Consider the following 23,617-nt stretch of genomic DNA (forward strand, 5'->3'; position numbering starts at 1 on the left):
GCGTAAATTTGGACAGAAAGAGTTCTGTGAGAGCCAAGATTGCGCATTTCTCTAGATTTTTAAAAAGAAATCCTTGTGAATGTTAAATCACCAGGGTTGCATCCTGATTCACATTTTTAATGATGGTTTTCCACCATTTTGTATATCGTTTTCTTTTATTTTTCAGTAGCAACCATAAACCTTCACAACCTACCAACATTTAAAACAACTCCTACTCGTTACTCTTGGATTACTTCAGAATGGAAGAATTCCGTCCACGTGATGGCACAGTGTGTGGGGACGAAAGGCATGTGTTCCCTGGGGACGTACAGACGGAGGGTCAGAGGCAGCCACATTGGGTTGTAAATCCACTTTGTGCCCGAGAGTGTTGGCATTTCCATTTTGATCTCTTGAATTTAGACTCCCATATTGTGAGCAGCAGCCCATTGACTGCATACAAAAGAAGCTTCGTAGTTCAGATGTAGAAACACATACGCTATAATGGCTTTTGGAAACGTTAGGCCCCTGCTTATCTACTATTGTCGATGGTGTTCTGGATAGGCACTGTTCTGTTGAATTAACTTGGATTTTCTTTTCTACCTTTGAGGAACCACATTTTAAATCCTCTTGGGAAGTTCTGAGGCTGCTTGCGATAATTTTGGACACATAGCAGATAGGTATTGCGAATTCTGTGAAGAAGCGAACATTTATTGAAAGTCTATAATATGCCAAGTCTGTGCTTGTTATTTATAAGATATATATTTTTCTTTAATTTTTATAAAAACCTTAGGAGATGTCGGGATGAAGACACTGAGTCTTAGTGGTGTTGGTGCCCAGATTCAAATGGAACTCTGGCCAACTTGAACACTCACATTCCTAATACATTCCAGATGGTTTTTAGATTTCAAACATCATTTCTCACATAAAATTGACTTTAACCTCCATATTGTGAAGAGCTTTGCATAGTACTTGCTATATAGTAAATAGTCAATAAATCATATCTATTGTTAGCTATCACTCTTAGATGTTCCCTCCCTTCCTCATTTTGTCTGTTTATTGCCTGCAGAACTTTATTTAAAAAAATTCTTTCAGTTTCAGATTAATAGAATGATAAGAGGAGGAAGAAAGAGAAAAAAATATAAGCAAGTCCAAAAACAACAGAAAAAATAAAGAAATACGGAATAGAGATAGGAAATAATACTTGCTCATAGGATGGTTAGTAATGATCACATTTAATTTGTTGTATCTCCTCAGGTTTTGTTTTATTCTCAGGTCATATGTAGATAACAGCAACATAAGGGTTTTGTCAAAGATTTAAACTACTGGATATGAATATGGGTGCCAGTGTCTTAGTATATTTCCCCCCTCTCTCTCCTAATCCTTCCCATCCCAATAAAGAACATTTCACCCATATTGATTAGTTGTACCATTTTGAGGTGGGATATTCTGCCAAAGTAGTTCTTTGAGTTTTCCCATAGCATAAAACTAATAGTTCCAAAGTGAAATTCACTGTCTTAATTCTACTCCACTAAACATACTCCCTCTTTTTTATTTTTTTTATTCTCATGCAAGGACATGCTTAGAGAGAGGAAGAGGGGGTAGAAAAAAAAAGCATTGATGTAAACCTTATGTCACTTTTAATTCTTCTCCCTTTGTTTTCCAAAAAACTGTCTCTTCAATTCCCTGCTACTCATCTGTCAACACAGCAGGCACCTGATCTGGTTCCTCGCCACTTCTAGCTCGAGTTCCTCTCCCAGCCTTTAGTTGGCATATTATACCTCTATCTCTTCGTTCTCAAAGTACCCCATATATTACTGGCTTCTTCGAACAGGTTTTTGGAACATTAAAAAATATCCTCTAGCCATCTGTATGTGCACTTTGCAGAAGTGTCTGTTTAAGTCCTTTGCCCATTTTTAAATTGGATTATGGCCAAGGGACATATAAAAACATACTCAAAGTCACTGATCATCAGAGAGATGCAAATTAAAACGACAATGAGGTATCACCTCATACCTGTCAGAATGGCTCCCATCAACAAGTCAACAAATGACAAGTGTTGTGAGGATCTGGAGAAAAGGGAACCCTAGTGGCCTGCTGGTGGGAATGCAGACTGGTGCAGCCGTTATGGAAAACAGTATGGAGTTTCCTTAATAAATTAAAAATGAAACTGCCATTTGACCCAGTGATCCCACTTCTAGGAATATATCTTAAGAAACCTGAAATACCAATCAGAAGGAATACTGTATATGTACCCCTATGTTCATAGCGGTGCAATTTGTAATAGCTAAGATCTGGAAACAGCCCAAGTGACCATCAGTAGATGAGTGGATAAAAAAAACCTACACAATGGAATACTATGCGGCAGTAGAAAAGAAGGATTTCTTACCCTTTGAGACAGCATGGAAGGACCTGGAGAGGACCTGGAGAGCATTATACTAAGCGAAATAAGCCAGCCTGAGAAAGACAAGTGTCACGTGATCTCACTCATATGTGGAATCTAATGAAAAAAACAAACTGATCAACAAAATAGATCCAGAGACATAGAAGCATGGAACAGACTGACAAATCTCAGAGGGAAGGCAGGGGTGGGTGGGTGGGTGGGTGAATGGGGAAAGATTAACCAAATAATTTATATGCATATATGCATAACCTGTGGACACAGACAGTAGTGTGGTGAAGGCCTGGGGGAGGGGGTGGGGTGGGGTGGGGGTGGAATCAAGGGGGGGAAAAAGGAAACATCTGTAATACTTTCAACAATAAAGATACATTTTTTTAAAATCCTCTGTTCCGAAGCCAACAGTCATTTTACGGTTCAGGCTGCTTTCCCTGATTATGGGTATAATTCACCCTTTCCATACTTATTCCAATTGAGTGAATTACTAATAATGTATACTCTTTTCTCCAGTTAGAGAATGTTCTTATTCATTAATAATAATGACATATTGCTTCTTTGGAGCCTGCTACGTGCCAGAACTGTTCAACATGCTTCACATTCATTCTGCTACTCCCAATTGTAGAAAGTTAAATGAGGGCTGTAACGTGGTCAGTGCACTCACAAGTACGATCGACTCTTAATGAGTGTTTAATAAATGCTCTCTTCTGCGCTGCACCCCGCTTCCCACATGCCATGCTTAGTTCTGCCCTTTTGCCTTTGTACATCTCTCTTCCTAGAATATTTTTTCCTTTTGGTGTATCCAGTTCATATTCACTATCCAAACCCTACCTCGACTCATTCAGTTCTCATGGATCTTTCCTATTGTCAGAATACTGATGTATTTATAAGGAGTTTGGCATGGTTTGCCTTGTAACTCCCTTTTGTCTTTCACTTCTTCCAAAAATTTTAACAGTGCTTTACGGGCATCAAATACTTGTTGAATGAATACATTCTCCCCTTCTCAAGTTCATTAACTTTCTGCAAGGGTTAGCCCAGTCCTTAATTTCTTCTCATCCCCACAGACCTCAGTGATGTGCTTGGCACATATGTAGATACCTACTCATCGGATGTGGGGGAGTCTAAGCTGTCTGTCGTTTGGAACTTTCATGGGAAAATACTTTTCTAATACCATGCACATAGATACACTTCAGCGAAAAGGGGCAAAAAAAGATTCAGAGGTAGAAGTCTGATAAGTAGGTAAATTCAGAATGAGATTCATTATCTGTGTTTTTTGGGCGATATTGAAAGCTGTAAATTTTGAGCACTTATTGTATGTAAAACACTGAACTGAGTGTTTTACATTCATCATCTTAGTTCTTAGAACCAAATGGTTGGGTGGATGATGCAGCGGATGCTCAGAAGGGTTCCAGAGAAGCTTGTAAGCAACAGAACCCCATTTAAACCCAGGTCGTTTTTATTCTAAACACGTGTCTTTAAGCGCTATACTGTATATCATCCTATTCAGCCTCATTGCTGGAGTTTTCAGCCCTTGTGAAATATCTCCCTGTTGAAGTTCACTAACTTTAAAGACATTAGATCATGCTTGTTTCCAGCATAAACATTCAGTAAGTGTTAGCCTTTATTTTTGCTATTTTCCAATTTACACCGGACTGTTCATGATGTTGTCATTTCCCCGTATGCGAACTTCCCTTTAAAGGCAGAATCAGCGATTTCGTATGTCTGCGAACTCTGGATATGCATGCGTGTGTTTATACGTGTTTGGGCTTCCATGAAGGCGCCGAGGATTTAGAGAGTGAGAATGAAGAGTGAGCTGCTTTGCTACTGTTTCCAATCAGCTCTCTCGTCAGAGGCCTGCAGTGAATCTGCAGGGATGCCTGCCTGAGCTCACAGAGGGAAGCAGGTGATGGATGGGTCCAGACTCTCAGTGTCTCAGAAAGAATCTTGAATATTGATCTATTTTGTGTGTTTTCACAGCACAGGATTTTAGGCTGTGTTTTTAAGATCTCTCATCTCATTTTTTCTGCAAATTGGAGAATGACAGAACCGTGGAAGGCATTAACACTCTGGTTTTTATTTTTGTGTATACTATCTCAGTGCATTTAGGTTCTGGAATTTAAGAAGTAAGACTTGACTAAAGAATAACCAGTTTAGTGAAAATAAGTAAAACCCTTTTGTAAGTAAAACCCTTTTGTGGGAAGTTAAAATTTTTATATAATTTCAGACATACAGAAAAGTTATAAGAATAATATAAGGCACTCCTGTATACTCTTTAACCTATTTTAAAATAGAGTAATATATTTTTAAAATGCTTTTTATTTTAATCTTAGCATTTTCTAATTATACTAGAGGCCCGGTGTATGAGATTCGTGCACTCTGCGGCGGGGAAGCGGGGGGGGGGGCCTCAGCCTGGCCTGTACCCTCTCGCAGGCCAGGAGCCCTTGGGGGATGTCCCACTAATGGGGAGCAGGCCTAAGCTGGCAGTCAGGCATCCTTAGCGCTGCTGTGGAGGCGGGAGAGGCTCCCACCACCGCCACTGTGCTCACCAGCTGTGAGCCCGGCTCAGGGCTTCTGGCTGAGCTGTGCTCCCCCTATGGGAGTGCACTGACCACCTGGGGGCAGCTCCTGCATTAAGTGTCTGCCCCCTAGTGGTCAGTGTGTGTCATAGCGACCGGTCGTTCTGCTATTCGGTTTATTAGCCTTTCATATTAGCCTTTTATTATATAGGATAATAGATCATGTTGTTATCACAGTGGTAGAAAAAGATTTTGTTAATTAGACCTGCTCCCCTGTCGCCAGGTTTCATCCTATATAATAAAAGCCTAATATGCTAAGTGTCTGGTTGGTCATTCAACCAATCAAAGCATAATATGCTAATGATATGCTAAGGCTGCTCAACTGCTCGCTATGACGTGCACTGACCACCAGGGGACAGACAATTGACTGGTCGACCAGTCGCTATGACGTGCACTGACTACCAGGGGCAGACGCTCCGACTGGTAGGTTAGCTTGCTGCTGGGGTTCGGCCGATCAGGACTGAGCAAGACAGGCCAGACACATCCTGGAGCCCTCCCGCGGTCCCTCCCCAGTTGGCCAACCTTTCGCGTCCCTCCCCGGCCCTAATCGTGCACCGGTGGGGTCGCTCGGCCTAGCCTGTGCCCTCTTGCAATCTGGGCTGAGGCACCCCACCTTCCTGAGTGCATGAATTTTGTGCACTGGGCCTCCAGTTGAGATATAAATGACATATAACACTATGTAAACTCAAGATGTACATGTTGGTTTGATACATTTTATTTTGCAAAATGATTGCCACCATGGCCATAGCTAACACCTCCACCCTGTACATAATTACCATTTCTTTCTGTGGTGAGACATGTAAGATTCTATGTTTAATTTTAATGCTTCCTAAAGGGTTTTTTAAATGGAGATTTCCTTCCAGCATAATGTTATTGTCAGAAATGTTTGTCTCCTTGCATTCAGTCCCTGGCCCCCATACTTTGAGCCCTCTCACAATATTCTTACAGATCAATATTAAAAGATTTACGTTTTAAAGTTTTAGGGGAATCCCAATTTGGAGTTTGAGGCTAAAATACTGTTCATTGAAAATAAATCAGATACTATTTTAGTAGGGTTGGAAATATGAGAACATTCCAGCAAATCCCAAGTGTAAGAATTATAATGAAATAGGAAAGAAAAGTGAGCCTTATTTTATTTTGCAGTTGTAGAATTATAATATTCTAGTGGCAAAATGGAAGAGCTTTTATACGGTTCAGTTTTAAAATGATGTTTGAACTGACTGCATTGAAACAGTATAATTAAAAGTATTTATAAATTTACTATCCAATATGCTGTTTCTTAGTTATGTCTTAGAATAAGAAAGTTAAATATTTAACTAAGATTTTACATGTACTTGTTTTCACATTATTTACATTATGTTAGAACCAAATGATATAAATTGTGAGAACAACTTAATTATAAAGTAGAAAAATACTACAACATGAGAGGTATTTTTATTTCATTTATAGACGTGAACAAGAGAAAAAAGCTGTTTATTTAAATAAGGTGAATAAATGAGCCATCTTTTATCAATATTTGCATGAAATTATACATAATTTAATTAATTTGCATTTTTAATTTCAGATTCAAAACGCCAATGATGTATTAATTGCGCCACTTGAGAAATTTCGAAAAGAACAGATAGGCGCAGCAAAAGTAAGTGTTCCATTTTATTATTCTTCAGATATTCTCCTAGTAATTAAAGATGACATAATTTCAGATGTTAACATTTTGATATTAGAATGACCTTTTAAAAAATTCTGTACGTCATTTTTAACTTTTGCACTGAGTCTATTACAAAGACCGGCATTTCTTTAAACATAAAAGATATTCTTCTTCTACTGAATAGAGAAAAAGTCAGCATCAGTGAGTTCCTTCCATCCCCACAATTGGAGGGAACTATTTTAAAAGGGGTGAAATTATGGTAAAATTATGAGCTTTGCTCCTAACTACTATAAAATAAAAATTAGGCAGAAGGTATATTGAAAATTCAGGCAGTTATTATAAAAGAACTTTTATTACTTAATTTTTTACAGAGAGGAAGGGAGAGGGATAGAGAGCCAGAAACATCAATGAGAGAGAAACATGAGAGAGAAACATCGATCAGCTGCCTCCTGCACACTCCCCACTGGGTAGGTGCCTGCAACCAAGGTACATGCCCTTGACCAGACTCGAATCTGGGACCCTTGAGTCCGCAGGCCGATGCTCTATCCACTGAGCCAAATCAGTTAGGGCAGGCAGTTATTATAAAAGAACTTTTATTACTTACTAGAGGCCTGATGCACGAAATTCATGCAAGAGTAGGCCTTCCTTCCCCCGGCTGCCGGCACCGGCTTCCCTCTGGCACCCAGGACCCAGGCTTCCCTCGAAGCCCTGGTTCGTCCGGAAGGTCGTCTGGAAGGACGTCTGGTCTAATTAGCATATTATGCTTTTATTATTATAAATTGTATTTTTTCATTATTAAAGAAAACGTGTTTGTGGAAAAACCTTCAACATGTTTGTCAAGCCTTTGCAATGATGTTTAGTTGATTATGTACCCATTAAAATTTCCCTGAGCCTAATATTTTTTGAAATTTACTTGCACCCTTTTTCTTAGATCTGCATTTTAACTACCTGCACAACATTATGTAAGGACATAAACTTTAGGGTTTCCAAAACAGAACTCATCACTTCACCCATTCTTTCTCAACATGTTTTGGTTTTCTATTTAGTCAGTGACATAGCCCTTCCCCATTCTAGCAGTACTATCCATTCTAGTGCAGAATTATTTTTCCTTCTTTCCACCTTCTCTTCTGTCTGAAATATTGAAATAGCTTACTAGCTGGTCTCCACACGCACATCCTAATCTGTTATCCACCTTCCTGTCTGTCATTCTTGGATAGTGACACCTTCAGTGGATCTCTTTGAGAGACAGTTTGCTCCTGATAAGGAACGCACTCCACACTGTGCCCATCTGCTGCATTCATTATACCTCCCTTCTTGCGCACAGTTGCCTGCTCACCAGTCTCTGTCCATGGATTTGCCCAACCTTCCTCTCTCCCCGGAACATTTCTTCCCCTTCCCTTGTTGAGGTCTTGCTAATTCTCCATGGCTGATCACCCAGCACCAGAAAGAAGCCTCCCGTGTATAGGCCTCATTCATTCCTCTCCCAGAATTGATTTCCCCCCTCATAGAATCCAGTAGTCCTTATGCTCATTTCCTGTACAAAGCTATCACAGTCCGCCCTGAATTCGTTTTACATACATTTCTTCACTAATTATGAAAAATTATCAAGGCGAGGACTAAGCCGGAACTATTTTTGTGTTAATTAATGCAGCAAGTGTTTATCAGTGTCCTGGCTGGCCTCCTTGTGGCAATCCTGGTGTTTGAGATGAAGGGATGCGACTATAAACAAGACAGGCATGCTCCCTGCACTTGTGTCCCTAATTATCTTTTGTGGAAAACAGACACCAAAGTAATAGCAAAGGCACTGATGCAGAAGTGCAGGGTGCTTCCTGAGAGTGTAATGAATGGGACCGACCTTGTCCTGAGAACGGGCCGTGCACTCTGGAGGAGGGATTGGTTAAGCAGGGGAATAAAGGATGAGAAAGAAATAGCCAGCTATGGGCATACAGGGGTGGGAAGGGGACAACCTCCCATAGCTTCCTGAAGAAGGAACAAGGTGGGGATGAATCGAGGCCTTGAAGGAGGAGAGAAGCTGGCATTTTAAAGGAAAACGATCCAGTGTGTTTGGAATATAGAGGACCATGGGAAGAACGGAGGACATGTGCATCTTTAAATATTACTCTAGTTGCATGTCATGCACGGATTGGAGGAGGCGAGACTGCTTTTGTGAAAACGTTTGGGGGCTATAGGGCAGTGGCTTTAGATTCAGAAGGTGGTATTAGTGATGGAGACAAGGGGCATATTTCAGATGTAAAATAGAAAGAGGTAGGAAATGGGTTACATAGTTAGAAGTGAGGAGCAGGACGTGTCAGAGGTAACTCCCAGGGGGCTGGGTTGCATACTCCAGTGGTTTTGAAGCTACTTACTGAGATAGGCAAACGTTTGGATGGCAGGATGGTGATTTTGGCTTTTAGACATAATGCATTTGAGGTTCCTCTGAGACATCCACGTGGTGACGTTGAGTTGTCAGGTGTGTAATCGGATCTGAATTAGAAATACACCTTTGGGAGTTATTGTTCTCTAGGTAGTACATGGGGGGTAGAATAGATCCCACTGGGAGAGAACAGAGCGAGAAGAGGACCTACATTCTGTATAATCTGAAAACTCTCAACATTAATGTTTGGGGAGAGAAAAACTCTACGGTGAAAGGAAGGGGCAGAAGAAGGAAGAAAATTACAAGAATGTGGTATTCCAGATCAAGGAAGAGTCTTTTCAGGAATAAAAATAGCTGATCTTTATTGACATTTACATTGTAGTGATTTTCATTGAACTATTACATCTGTGACCTAATTAAATCCTCAAAGCAACCTGTGTCTTACACCGGTTTTATCATGAGGACAATGATGAGTGAGACTGTGGAGCTAAAATCAAGCCTTTTTACCTCACAGCCTTGATTTACAATATTTCACTTCATTAATTTTTCTAAAACTTTATGAAAGAGCTTTGTGAAAAATCCCTTTTACAGTGCAGGATATTCCAAGTTTTCTGGCCCACCTAAAATAGTAAATTTCATTTGTGTATGGATTATTCTTTTTGTTGTTGCTGTTATTTTTGTTGATCCTCACCCGAGGATGTTTTTCCTGAGGATATTTGCCTCAGGATGGCTTTCCATTGGTTTTTAGAGAGAGTGGAAGGGAGAGGGAGAGACAGAGAAACATCAGTGTGAGAGAGACACAATAATTGGTTGCCTCCTGCACGCACCCCGACCGGGGCCAGGGAACCTGCAACCAAAGTATGTACCCTAGACCAGAATCAAACCCAGAACCCTTCAGTCCACAGGCCAATGCTCTATCCACTGATTCAAACCAGCTAGGGCTGGATTATTCTTATATGAAGGTTTAGATTAGCTCTAGTTGTAGTTGAATGAGCAATTACACCCATTTTTAAAACATCTCACTTGCTGGAGAGACCAACCGAGAACACACAATAGTATACTATGCCTTTGCCCACTCCTTAGAAGGTTAAACCTGTGGTTAAATGAAATCAAATGAAATCTTGAGCATAAAGATTATTGTACTTGGTCCTTTGGTGATGGTGATTCTGTGATTTTATCTGCCTATGCTCTTAATGCTAAATTGCTTCTAAGCTGCTAAGTAGATGTTTTTTAGTAACGTGAATAAAGAACAGGCATTTTCTTCTGACATATACGTTTGAGTCCTTTTCTTTTCTTTTGCTTTTGCAAAAACATTGTGGTAGAAGTAGAAATCCTTGAAGAAAAAATTCTTTTTTATATTGCTTTACTCCCTGTTTTACTTAGGTATTTTCTTACTTGGTAAATAAAGCTAATTCTACAAATGACACTTTGCTGCTTTCCACAGTCTTTAGAGTAGAGGTTTCCACAGCATGCTCAGGCCCACGAGCCAGCTGGAAGGCAAGAGTGTCTATTAAGTTATTAAGTGTAGAATCTTCCACTGCAGTCAGCAACCTCCTTCGCTTGGTCCAAGTGGAAAACGCTGAGTCAAGGTGGCCCTCTCCTCACAATCAGATGATCCTATTTAACTGTAGTGGATCAAGTCCATGGACCACAAACGTTTCCTTTGTAGTGCGTTCTATGGAGCTTTGAGACACCTGATACTTTGCTGTGGAGGCCCTGAGTGAGTTCCAGTTGAGGGGAAAAGGCACCAGGCATCTGTAAAAGGCATTAGAAAAGGTTAATGATGGGGTCGTGGAACTCAAGGACAGAGGCGATGGGGCCTGCTTTGTGAATAGCTAAAGATTAGAAGAATTATCTATAAACAGTTGTCAAGAATGTATTTGTTTAAGGGTTCTGAGTCTAATGGTATTCGCAGAATAGGACTGTATTGCAGGCCTGGCCACTACATGTGTCAGAGTGTGGGATGGAATGTTCCGTTTCTTTAATTTGGCTTCTGATACACTGCTGATCTGAATTCTAGAAATGAGTGGAAGTGGAAGTGGAAGTGGGTATTCAAAGCTATTAATGCCAACTAGAATTTTCACAATATGAATATAGCGAGAGCAGCATTATAATAGAGCAGGATGAATTATTTGTTCCCCCACTTTTTGTATAAATTGACAGCTATATTTCATTGATTATATGGGAATTCTCCTTGCTCCCAGAGAGGATCAATTGTAAGTCATATCTGCATTTTCTACACTTGTTTCATCACAAATTAACTCTTACCAATCAAAGACAAATCCATTATAGGTGTGTGTGTGTAAACATGTATATAGAGAGTTTCTCAAAAATGTATACACACACTTTTAATAATTATAAAGGCAGTGTTTATTAAAATGCATTTCAGCCCTAGCCGGTTTGGCTGAGTGATTAGAGCTTCGGCCGGCAGACTGAAGGGTCATGGGTTTGATTCCAGTCAAGGGCACAAACTTCAGTTGCAAGCTTGATCCTGGATCCTGGGGGAGGCAACCAATTCATGTGTCTCTCTCACGTCCATGTTTATATCTCTGTCTCTACCCCTCCCTTTCATTCTCTCTAAAAATCAATGGAATAAATATTCTCAAGTGAAGATTAACAACAACAACAAGAAATGCATTTCATGTTCAAAACCGAGCTATCAGCTATTAAAGTATGTATACATTTTTTGGGGACACCCTGTACATACCAAACTATTAGATATTTTAAGGGTTGGAACTGACTTTCAGGAGACCAAGTGCTCATGTTCCATATATACACAGACTGGGCATGTTGGTGGCACAGTGAGGGCTAGAACGTAATTCCTCAGACCAGTGTCAACCTAAGAATGTCCAAACCTACAGAGAATTTTTAAAAGAATGTATATGAGCCAAATTGATGACATGCCAGGAAGCAAGATCTCAAGTGCTTCCCATAATGACAGTTTGTAGTTTCTTTTATATATTTGGAATTAAGGTAGGAATGTAAGGCAGATTACATGAAGGTGGGTAAAGGCAAAGCAGAAAAATCTCTATGGTAGGATTATAGGATAGTTAACAGGATCATGTGCTTTTTGAGGGTGGTTATACTTCTGAGGGGTCTGAAAAAGAGGCATTTCAAAGGCATAGAAGCAATGGGCAGGGTAAGTTTAAGGCGAAGATAGCCTTTTTATAGGCTTTGGGTGTGACTACCCACCATGATGTGCCTAGTTAGGAATTTATGCTCAGATTATCCTGTGAGGTTACTTTGGGTCACATTTATTACAGCACCCAGTTTTCAACACACCAGGAGTCTTTCAACTCCTCCAGGCTGCTCTTTAGAGTACTCCTTTGTGAGATTTTTTCTTTTTTGTTGTTGTTAATCCTCACCCAAAGATATTTTTCCATTGATTTTTAGAAAGAGTGAAAGGGAGGGGGAGAGACAGAGAGAGAGAAACTCAATGTGAGAGAGACACATTGATTGGTTGCCTCCTACATATATCCCGACCAGGGCCAGGGATTGAGCCTGCCACCAAGGTACTCGTCCTTGATCAGGAATCGAACCTGAGACCCTTCAGTCTGCAGGCTGATGCTCTAATCACCAAGTCAGACTGGCTAGGGCCATTTTCTTTACCTTTAGCAAAAAATGATTTAGTGTGAAATTTCTTAATTATAAAAATTTTTCACATAAGTTCACACTTGTCCACTTTGCATCAAGTGAAATTAATATAGTTCCCTTGATTTAAAAATTCCCACCACACAGTAGGCTCTTACCACTGGTTTCATTAGAGATAAAAGAGGCTTGAGAAGTACTTCCCATAAAAGTTAAAAGGTCCATTTTTATTTCTATGGGAAATGTTTTTCAAGACTGGTTTTCATCTTTAATTAGATCTTAAAAGAATCATATGAATATTCCTCTATGGGTTGTGTGTGTGTGTGTGTGTGTGTGTGTGTGTGTGTGTGTTAATCCTCACCCGAGTGTGTGTGTGTGTGTGTGTGTGTGTGTGTGTTAATCCTCACCCGAGGATATTTTTCCATTGATTTCTTTTTTAGAGAGAGTGGAAGAGAGAGGGAAAGACAGAGAAATATTGATGTAAGAGAAACACATCAATTGATTGCCTCCTGTAAGGAGCCCAGACAAAGGCCTTAGCGGGGGAGGAGCTGCAACCGAGATAGTGCCCTGACTGGAATCGAACCTAGGACCCTTTGGTCTGCAGGCTGACACTCTGTCCACTGAGCCAAACTGGCTCGGGCCCTCTATGATTTTAATACAAAAATAAACAATATAATATTAGTCATTTCAAAATAGAACTTGATTCTCTTTATATTGATTTTATATTGAAGACTGTGATGGAACCTGATGATTTTTGTCTCCTTGTTCTGTCTATAGTAGAGTTTGGTTCTGTCTTTGAACATTTATTATTTTGAAACGTAATTATTTTAGCATTTAGTATCTAAAAAAATCTATGAAGCATTGTCACAATTAATTTTTGTTATAGCCTTAGATTTCTTTTCTTCATATGAAAAGTGGCTGCACTCTAATTTGTTGTCTGAAACATACAGATAACTTAGAGAGAATCCAGAAGGATGACAGATGTTTTACTTATTTCAGTGATAACACTTTTGTCACTGAACTGAGTTATGTATTTAATTTAATGGCTAATACTTTGGATTCACAATCAGAACATTCAAAATAACATAGCTTATAGGGTCAGCGTATGGATTGAGGTCACCATACTTTTCCTCCTGTTGGCAACAAGACCTAAGAGAATAGTCAGGATTGGTTTTTCATGTGCTGCTGATGGGCATTGAGCTGAGTCTCTGTCTCCTGGACGGATGTTCTCTAGCAAGGACCGTATTTGGGACTGAATTCTGTGGGCAAACTATAAGCCATTTAATAGTTTTGAAACTGCTTGTAATTCCCTTTATTGTACATCCAGTCAATAGACCCTATTATGTTATACAGGGTTGCAGAAGTACTGATTTTTGTTATTTAATTTTTTAAACAATAATAATACTTCCCTTTATAATAGTTAACCAAGTGCTGCCCTAAACATTTTACATGTAAATTCATTTAATCCTCATAACCAACATATCAGATAAGAAAACTTAAATTCATTTTGTAGATAGATGCAGAGACAAAGAAGCATTGGATAGACTGTCAAACCTCAGAGGGAAGGCAGAGGAGGGTGGGCAGTTGGAAGAGATCAACCAATGAATTTGTATGAATATATATGCATAACTCATGGACTCAGACAACGGGGGGTGTGAAGGCTTGGGGTGGGGTGTAAGGGTGGGCTAGAAGGGGTCAATGGGGGGGGGGAAGAGGACATGTAATATTCAATAATAAAGATTTAAAAAAAGAGAGGAAGAAACTGAGATGTAGAAAAATGAAGTCAATGGGGTGAAGTCACCTAACTAGTAAAGTGTAGAGTCAGATTTTAATCAGAAATGAGATAATGCCTATAGAGTTCTTTAGTAGCACTACCACATATTTGATACTCAAGTGATATTTATTCCCTTTTTCATAAACTTCTCAGACAAAGAAAATTGGCTGGTTAGCTCATTTGAAGAGTAAGATAGTGTCATAATTATTTAACAGCAAGTTCTATAGAATCATACAAACAAGATAAAAACTTAGCCCTCAATACTTATAGAAAATGTGAAGTGGGATAAAATAATTACCTCTTTAAAGCCTTAGTTTCCCCATCTGAAAAATGGAGAAAATAATAGAACCATCTTCATAAAACTGCTACAATAGCACGATTTGACATTTTATATAAATTGCTTTGCATAATTTCTTGTACATAGTAAGCACTAAGGCATTAATTGCTTTTGTTTTATAATTAAAAACAATTATTGCTATTATATACTTTTTGTCAGTATTAACCAAAGCATTGCAGTAAAAATAAGGTCATTGTTCATCATATAGGTTAGTTTCTTATTTTGTTTCATGGACAGAGAGAAGCAGCTCTGAGTTGATGATTAAATAGTGATAAAGCCTGGTTCACAAGGCTACTATGCAAGAAGGCTTTAGATGGACATCAGTCATAATTAATAATACCATACAATTTATGGGTCACTCTCCTATATAATAAAAGCCTAATATGCAAACTGACTGAACAGTGGAATGACCCACAGAACAACCGGTTGCTATGACGTGCACTGACCACCAGGGGGCAGACGCTCAATGCAGGAGCTTCCCCCAGCCTGCAGGCCCCAGGCCAGCCAAGGCAGGTGCCAATAGGGACCCCCCAATTGCCCCGCCAGTTGCCTGCAGATCAGCCCTGATCGCCGGCCAGGCCTAGGGACGCTACCCATGCACGAATTTCGTGCACTGGGACTCTAGTTACTTATAACAGTTTTACAGAGTAAGAAGTATCATCATGCTCACAGAACTAACCTGAGACCCAGAAAGATCAAGAAGCATTGCCAGCAACCCAAGGGTGTCCTTGTCCTTTAGCCGGGACTCAAATCCAAACCTTCTGACTTGGCTTTTGGCAGTGGGCCATACCTACCTCCACACACCATGCAACTTGTTTTGGTAGTTTATAGCATATTTTCACCATCCTTACAACATCCAGTATAAGGTGAGTATCAGCCCTACTGGATCTCATGGCCATCACTAGGAAAACAAATCAGATCATATTCCCTGGAGACAGGATGTGGGCAGTGGTCTCTGTACTTGACATAGGGGGCGCTGTACATATTTCGGTTTCTCTGTACGTATTTCAAAAATTGCTGAGTATCATGTCTTTATGTACGTTTCAAACCTGGCCAGTCATAGGGAACAGCAGAGCCTCCTACTGAGTTAGAAATCTGGGTAGGGACATAACCCAAGAGGCATTCTGCTGAAGAATTTAAGTCAATTTATAAATATGACATCATTATATGTTAAATGCGTATATGTGTTTATATACATATATAGATTATTACAGTTTTATTAAGTGGCTACTGTGTGCTCAGATAGAAGGATGTGCTCCTATGCTCTAATTTGATTATTATAACTTATAGAGAAAATTATCACTATTTTCCCACCTAATTATTCTTACGTTGATGCCTGAAGACTAATACTTAGTAAACATTTTAAGCTTCCTTACAAGTTGTATTTTTACAAAAAATCCTTATGCTAATTTTTAGGTCAAATATACAGTTTTTAAAAAGATTAATGCAATTTACAGCATCATGCATAGATAGTAATTGATGAAATGTAGTGGAGACTCACTGTGTCATTGTTGAATTCAACACTGAGAGATCTTGAGAGTGAAACCTTGCTATACACTCAGATTACTTTTATTCTTCAGTGGTCAGCTTCTTGGATGAGAATCAAGCCTTTTTCCTTGTAATGAAGTCTTCTCTGTTGCAAATCCAGTTACTTACAGTCAACCTGGTGGAAGGAGATACTCCAGGCAACTAAAGAAAATTCTCTAGGTCTCTTTCCTTCAATAGGGCAGCAGCGAGGAGTTGAGAAGCTCCCCTTGGATCACTTCCACAGAGCAAGTTTCCCACGCGAACTTGGTCTCTTCTCTAGAAAACAAGGTGGTTTCTTTGGTTCAAATGTTGGTGTTTCTATTTGTAGAGACATTCTTTTCTCTACCACACCTACTGGCTGCCCTACGTAGAATTTTCTACATGCTAGTTTGTGCTTCTGAATTCATTTCATGATCTGTACTTTGGTACTCAGCATTGCTCTAAACTTGCTATTTTTCCTGACACCTTCTTTGTTCAAGATCACTGTCTTTTCAGTGGTCCTTGAAGTGGTTGGGAATCTTATTAGTGATTTCTGTTTTTCAAATTTAGATGTTTAGAAATATTCTGTAACACCTAGGAGACTTCATATTGACATCTGTGGAAGTTTCAAACAAGAACACAGTGAAATTGGTTCTATTTCACATTTACACTTTAGAATTCAAAGCAAGTTGCAGATACAAACAGGAGTACATTACAAATAGCATGCATAGGTGGGTTTGTAATATACATCATCTGATGTTAGCTATAGAGCTTTTTAAAAAAATATTTAAAAATGATTTTTAAAGACAGAGGAGAGGGAAAGAGAAACATTGACATGAGAGTGGAACAGCTGCCTCCTGCATGCCCCCTATCAGAGATTGAGCCTGAAATGGGGCATGTGCCCTGAGCAGGAATCAAACCAGCAAATTTTTGGTACACGGAATGATGCCCAACCGATTGAACTACACTGGTCAGGCCTAACTGTGGGGCTTTGGTAAAATGACTACCACCAGTGAATTCAGCCATCCTGTGTTTAACTGTATACTGTAATAGTGGCTTGTTTGTTGAGAAAACATGCAAAAATACCAGGGTAATCTAGGAAAGAAGAAGAGATGAAAGATTTTTCAAATCATTTTTATAGAATACTAATTTTTGCACCTTATTATCTATTCCTTGGGCTTGTTACAAATATATTGTGCCAACATTTGATTTTAATGCTCTTTTATTGGGCTCTTCCTATTGCCCTCACCTATATTTTATGTGTATTGAATTTGAATTAAAACATTGTAATACACATTGAAGTAACTAGAAGCCCTATAAAGCCTAGGAATCAGTGGGTTAAATATTTAGGAAACTCATATAGATTTAAAAACTAAATTATGAAGAACCTTAGACTACTTCCCCTATAAAATTAATTAAAACTTTTTGTTACATCTGAAATACACAAATTTTCATGTCTAATACACATACACATACACACACACACACAAATGTAGGGAGCACCCCAATGTCAAAGTTGCCAGGGTCAGTATTTGTCGGGAAGCCCCCGTATTTGCTGAATATCTGTTACATTTACTTACTCTTACTATGACATTGTTTCAGCTTACCAAACTCTTGTTTTCTATAAACAGGTCTTGTTACATTTAGTAGTCAGAACTGAACATGAAGCCCTAGAGTATCTAAGTACTATAACATTAAAAGAAGCATCAATGTCAGACCATGAAATTATTTGCCTTGTCACTGTCGATGTCACATTGTTTATTCAGAGTTAAGTAAAATCTCAGCAGCTCTTAAGTAGAGCTCTTTGATCTATTAGGGACTTTTTGGATTTGATGGTGAGACTTTTTACTCTTTCTCATTCCAAAGTAATGAGATCTTTTAGCATCTAAAATTTATTATCTAATATAGTGAGATGTTCTCCTCTACTACCTCACCCTCCTTTCCCAGCCCTGAGTCATTAGAAATTTGGTTAGCATGCCATCATCCATCTTGTCTTAAGTCATTGATACAAGAGCATCCAACTAGATGGTGTTGATCTGCTTTGTATCAGACCTGGTGCTAAGTCTTGGGGATGCAAAAATAAAATATGTTGCTTGCCTTAATGGAGCTCACAGTATAGCAGAAGAAGCCCCAAAGAAACAGATAATTGTGATGGAATGGGATTAGTGATGTATCTGAAATATACCCATAGTAGTTTCTGAGAACAGTAGAAGAAACAATCCACTCTGCTTAACCAGGGGAGGCTGGCAAAGACTTCTGTGAAGTTGTAGCATTCACCAATTTAAAAGCTGGCAGAAATTTTCTAGTTTCTAGTCAGTGCAAGGTCAACCAGTATCCCAGCAAAAGAGAAGAGTCATAGTGGGTATAAACATTTTATACTCGGTGTGATTAGAGCTATTTTTTAAAAACATTAACCACATTAAGAAATGTCTTTTATATCATAATTGAGTGATTATATATACAAACATACTTCTGTTTCAACATCTGATGTAATTTGGTGTTTTCAATTGTCTTCTACTCTAATCCACATCATTAAAACAAATGCTGGTTATAACTTGTGAAATTGATCGTATAACCCACCTGTATTTCATAACCCATAGTATGAGTAAATACTGGGCTATAGGTTAGCCTATGTATGTGAGTGGAAGATGAAGTCAAATTAGTGAAAAATGAGGCAAGAAATATTCAGCTGGGGCAGAATATTGGAGAGTTTCGTGCTGCACCAAGGAGTATTTTATTATATTTTGTATGTTTTTTTGTTAACAGAAATCATGATGATGATCATGATATAATGGAAATTAATCATAGGTAGCTCACATATATTTATTAATTTTACAGCAGCCCTGTAAGGGAGTTGTTTTCATTTCCTTCTTACCAATGAGTAAACTGAGCCATGGAGAGTATAATATAATTTGCCTAGGATTAGACAACCAGTAAGTAGCAAATCAGGAATTGAGCCCAGGCAGCTTTGATCTAAGGCACATGTTCCTAATCACAACACTACACTCATGTGCCAGTCAAGTCTTGAATCTGTATTTCAAGAAGATGATTTATAAGCATTGTGAACGCTGGAGTCGGAGAGACCAGCTAGCTGCCAGGCAATGATTCATCAATATTTGCGTTGGAATGCTCATGACAAATTTTGTTCTACGATTAGGGGTTCCAGTCATTTCTAAGCACCTGCTGGCCACACAAGGCTTGCTAACTGGAAAACCCGCCAGCAGGAGTGCAAGGGGAGACACCCTCAGGCTTAAAGGTGACAAAGGCCTTTGACTCTAAGTTACCACTGATTACCCTCCAGCAAATTACAAACCTGGTCTTTTCCATTGGGTCCAAAGATGAGCCTCCTCATTAGCCCTTCAGTTTCCTTAAGGGCGCCATCTTTTCATTCTTTCCTTTCATTCAGCAACACCTGCCATTGGCATGCATTTCTATTAAGTAGGTATGAGCTCTCCACTATACCTTATCTTTTCTTTTTTTAAATTTACTTCTGGAGAGGCTTATGTTCCCATCTGTGAATTCAGCTGTTACTGAGTTCCAAAGGAAGGATGGCACAGGGAGTGCACTGTGGTAGTAACAGTCTAAGCACCAGCACCGGCTCAGAGCAGGTAACTCGGTAAAGGACTAGGTGACTCCATTCTCTTTTGCCTCAGGATGGCTTTCCCCACTGCACAGTGGAAGGTATCCTTTGTTTCTTGAGCTGAGAATGTTCATTTCTCCGTTTAAGACCAGGATCCGTAAACTGCAGGCCCAATCTGGCCAGCTGCCTGCTTTTGTGTGGCCCATGTACCATGAATGGTTTTTACATTTTTAGATGGTTTTTAAAAATTAAAAGAATAATGTCTTGTGACATTAAGTTCCAATTTCAATGTCGATAAATAAAGTTTTATTAGAACACAATGTAGCTCATCTGTGTATGGCGGCTCTCATGTTACAACAGCAGAGTTGGGTGGTTGTATTGGAGACCAACAAAGCATAAAATATTTACTATTTGGCCCCTTGCGGAAAACATTTTGCAAACTCCTGGTCTAAGGCCTGAAACAAATTTCACTTTTCATCCTCCTGCATTCTCTTAGGTCTTCTCTGATATTACAGACTTAGTCATGCGTGTTTGATGACTTGCCTTCCTATGTTGGGAAATCACAGGATTTATAGTAAAGTTAAATTGGCTGTGACCTTGAACAGATTCATAGCTGAAAGTCATAATTGTAACATAAACACCAAAATTTTTTATTTCCAATATTTGTATCTTCATGGAAATCTTTTACCTTTGAAGCCAAACATATTCTCAGTTTAGGGCTATGGTTTTGCAAACAAGAAGTTTAGAATAAGTTGATAAATATATATTTTTTTTACCTCTTAAGTAGACTATTTAAGAGAAGGCCACGTAAAAACCACTTTACAATTAAATGCTTTTGTTTCAGTTTCAAATTGCACCATGAACTCCAAAATGTGGTGGACAACCCAACAATGTTGATTTAAATAAGAATGTGGTAAATCTCATCATAGATTTCTCTTTCTTTTTTCCGTGTGCCATGGTTTCTACACTATAAAAAAAGCGGTCAATTAATAAAGGAAAAATGATTTTTTTTTGTGGGGGAATGTGTAGATGACTCATTTGTTAGCCAACATTGTTGAAATTTGTGGATGTTTGCATAGACTAAGTGCTAGATCACCAGAAGTACGTTTGAAACGTATATTGAGAGAAGTAAGCTAAGTCTGCCATTTTTATTCACAAGAGTATACATCTCTCATTGACTTTATTAATAGGTTTGGCTTAACACAGCTTCTTACCCTTTGGCCATTAGAGTACATTAAGCATCGTTCTCTTCTATATATACTCAGTAATAATACGAAGCCAAACTGAATGCTCTCCGGAGACCAGGCAGCCCACGTCTCCATTGAGTGCCTGGTGATTTACTGTCTCTGAATTAGAGAGATGACCTCTACAATTACTGTAGAAAACCCAGGGAGAAGTGAAGTGAGCTCACTGTAGAAAGATTTCAAGCATTGAAAAAACTTGCCTTATTTGGTAAATGTGGTTAACTGGTCCCAGCTGGTAATGCTGGTGAACTCATTGTGAGTGGTACTGTCTCTTTAAGCCAAATTCCGGTATTTTTTATCCATTAGAATTAGTGTTAAATGGCATATGTTTAGATTTTCTTGATGTGTCATGGACTAAATAAAATCTGAAAGGACAGTATTCCATTTTGAAAATTAAAGCTCAAATGCGTTGACACTAAAAATCTTCTGTTCGTATTTTCTGGTTTGTTGTGCTGTTTATCCTATTTAACCTTTGGGGGATTTGGGGTTAATTTATGCCATGAAGAACAAAACTACTTTGGAAAGCATGCTCATACTTACTTTTTGGCTTTAATATAGTTTTATTTATGCTTTCATAAGTTTACTCTGTACATTAGAATTTTAGGACAGAATCTGTTAATTACATTTTCTTTTATTGCTAAGTAGCACTTCATGTTGTTGATGAAAGAATGTTCAAACCTATAAAGAAAATTGTTAGTTTGTTTGAGCCAAATTTTGAGGTCATGGATCGAGAAAATGTTCTAGAGGATGGCAGTTTCGCAGTTCATCTTATACATTTAGAATCAAAGAAGAAAACACGTGAGATACATGAAATTCATTGGTGAGGAGGTGAGAGAAAGCCAACTGGGGACATTTGTAGGGTTGGATAAAAAGAAGAATGGAGAGGTACTTAGTTTTCATTGGTAGGTACAGGATAGTTAACGTTTACAGTAAATAGAGTTGGTATGTGGCCAACAAGATAACAATGAAGAGTTTTGTGGTCTCCCGTTCTGGTGGTCTTGTGCTGGTGGTTATGCCTCCAAGAGTCCTGTGAAAGAGATTACTCTGACATTTCAAAGGTATGCTCTCTTGGCTGTGTAAGAACAATGAGCAGACAGGTCTCACTTAGCAAAGGTTGACATTTGCTAAGGAAGCCGTAGGCGTGGGGCATGACTACCCGCCATGACCTGCCCAGGTAGGAATTTGTGATCAGACCATTCTTTGTGTTTACTGAGCTTTTCAGGTTAGCTTCATACCCCTTTTTCGTCCACCATGTTTAGAAAAGAAAAGACTGTAGGCTGGCTCTCCTGGCTTCTCCTATTATTCCTGCCTCAGGTTTGGCTTTTCAGGGAGTCACCTGTTTTTTGGAGAAAGCACAGGCTTTCCAGTCCAACAGGCTTTGGTCTGAGTCCTGGCTCTGCCGTGTGTGAGCTTGATGACTTCAGGATAGTTCCTTAACTTTCATTACAGTGCAAAGGTGATATGTGTGCTTTGCGAGAGTAAATATATGTGTGTGAAGGTGCCCAGTGCAAACTTGATAATAAATGTCAACTTTCCATTCATTTTGTTCCAACAGTGGACAGATTCCAGCTTTTCCTTGGCCTCGCTTTTGGAAGATATTTAGGTGACCTGCTTGATCCTCTCTGTCCCTGTCATCAGTTTTTCTTGTGGTAGCAGGCAACAAGGGTCCTCCATATTCTTACCTTTCAAAACGAACTCCTGCAGCATCAACTAGGAACTTATTAGAAATGCAGCCTCTTTGGTCCCACCCCAGACTTACTGAGTCCATTTCTTCATTTTCTCCAGATCCCTGGTTAATTCAGATGCACAATAAAGCTCTGTATCACTTACTTGGATCCACAGCTCTGATGAGGACTGTGGGTCTCTGCATGTTGGGGATCATCCCTGGGTTGTAAAGTATGTACATGACTCCAGAGAGGTGACTCATGATGACTGCTCTCTTCTGAGCTTAACTGTCAGTCAGTTCCCCACAGATGTGACCTTCTCTGCATATACCATGGTCCTCTCTGAGTGGATTGTAATCGGCAACTCCTCAGAAAAGGACATTCTGTTTTGTTTTGGTAAAAGCAGAAAGTGCCCCTCAGTGTTGCTGTGGGTTTCTTCCTGGGACAGAGAATAGCAGAATTTGGTATCATAGAGCAACACAATATAAATGTTGAAATTAATATATCCTGTCTGTTTGCTCATTAATAGCAAAACTCTGAAGACTGAAAAGACTGGATGCCTGATTTGCGAAAATGCATAAAAAAGATTGTTAATGAAAATACGTATTCAGGCTGGAAGAAGGGGCAGACTTAGTCACTGGGATCTCTGAGAAGGAAGGGTAGGGCCCCCTGTGGGGGGCTTGATTAACCTCAGAGCTGAGTGGTTCTCAGAATGCAGTGTGTTCTTAGAAGCTAGTAGAAGCTAGTATCCAGGATAGTTTGTCATGTCTAGACAATACTAAACATTTTGATGCGAATAATTTAATACTATGACAACAGTTTTCATTCATAAAATTAATCTCATCAGTAATGTTACCTTAGGTATAACTAGATTAAGAACTTGGATGATAGATATTTCCATCCCTGCATTTTATTCACTTGTAGTATGTGGTCATGCCATTATATGTGGTCTTTTCAT

At 39.2% G+C, this 23,617-nt stretch overlaps 1 protein-coding gene across 7 annotated transcripts in view; it reads left to right on the forward strand.

Annotated features, from left to right (window-relative positions):
* Nucleotides 1-23,617, forward strand: part of ARHGAP42 (Rho GTPase activating protein 42) — a 248,584-nt gene that overhangs the window by 133,951 nt on the left and 91,016 nt on the right. For all 7 annotated transcript variants that reach the window (XM_023758838.1, XM_006094660.3, XM_023758836.1 and 4 more), the window contains one exon: nucleotides 6,512-6,583. In XM_023758838.1, coding sequence (XP_023614606.1) covers nucleotides 6,512-6,583 — 72 coding nt within the window. The remainder of the gene's footprint in view (nucleotides 1-6,511; nucleotides 6,584-23,617) is intronic.

This window comes from Myotis lucifugus, unplaced genomic scaffold, assembly GCF_000147115.1.
Source record: "Myotis lucifugus unplaced genomic scaffold, Myoluc2.0 scaffold_139, whole genome shotgun sequence".
Taxonomy (NCBI): domain Eukaryota; kingdom Metazoa; phylum Chordata; class Mammalia; order Chiroptera; family Vespertilionidae; genus Myotis; species Myotis lucifugus.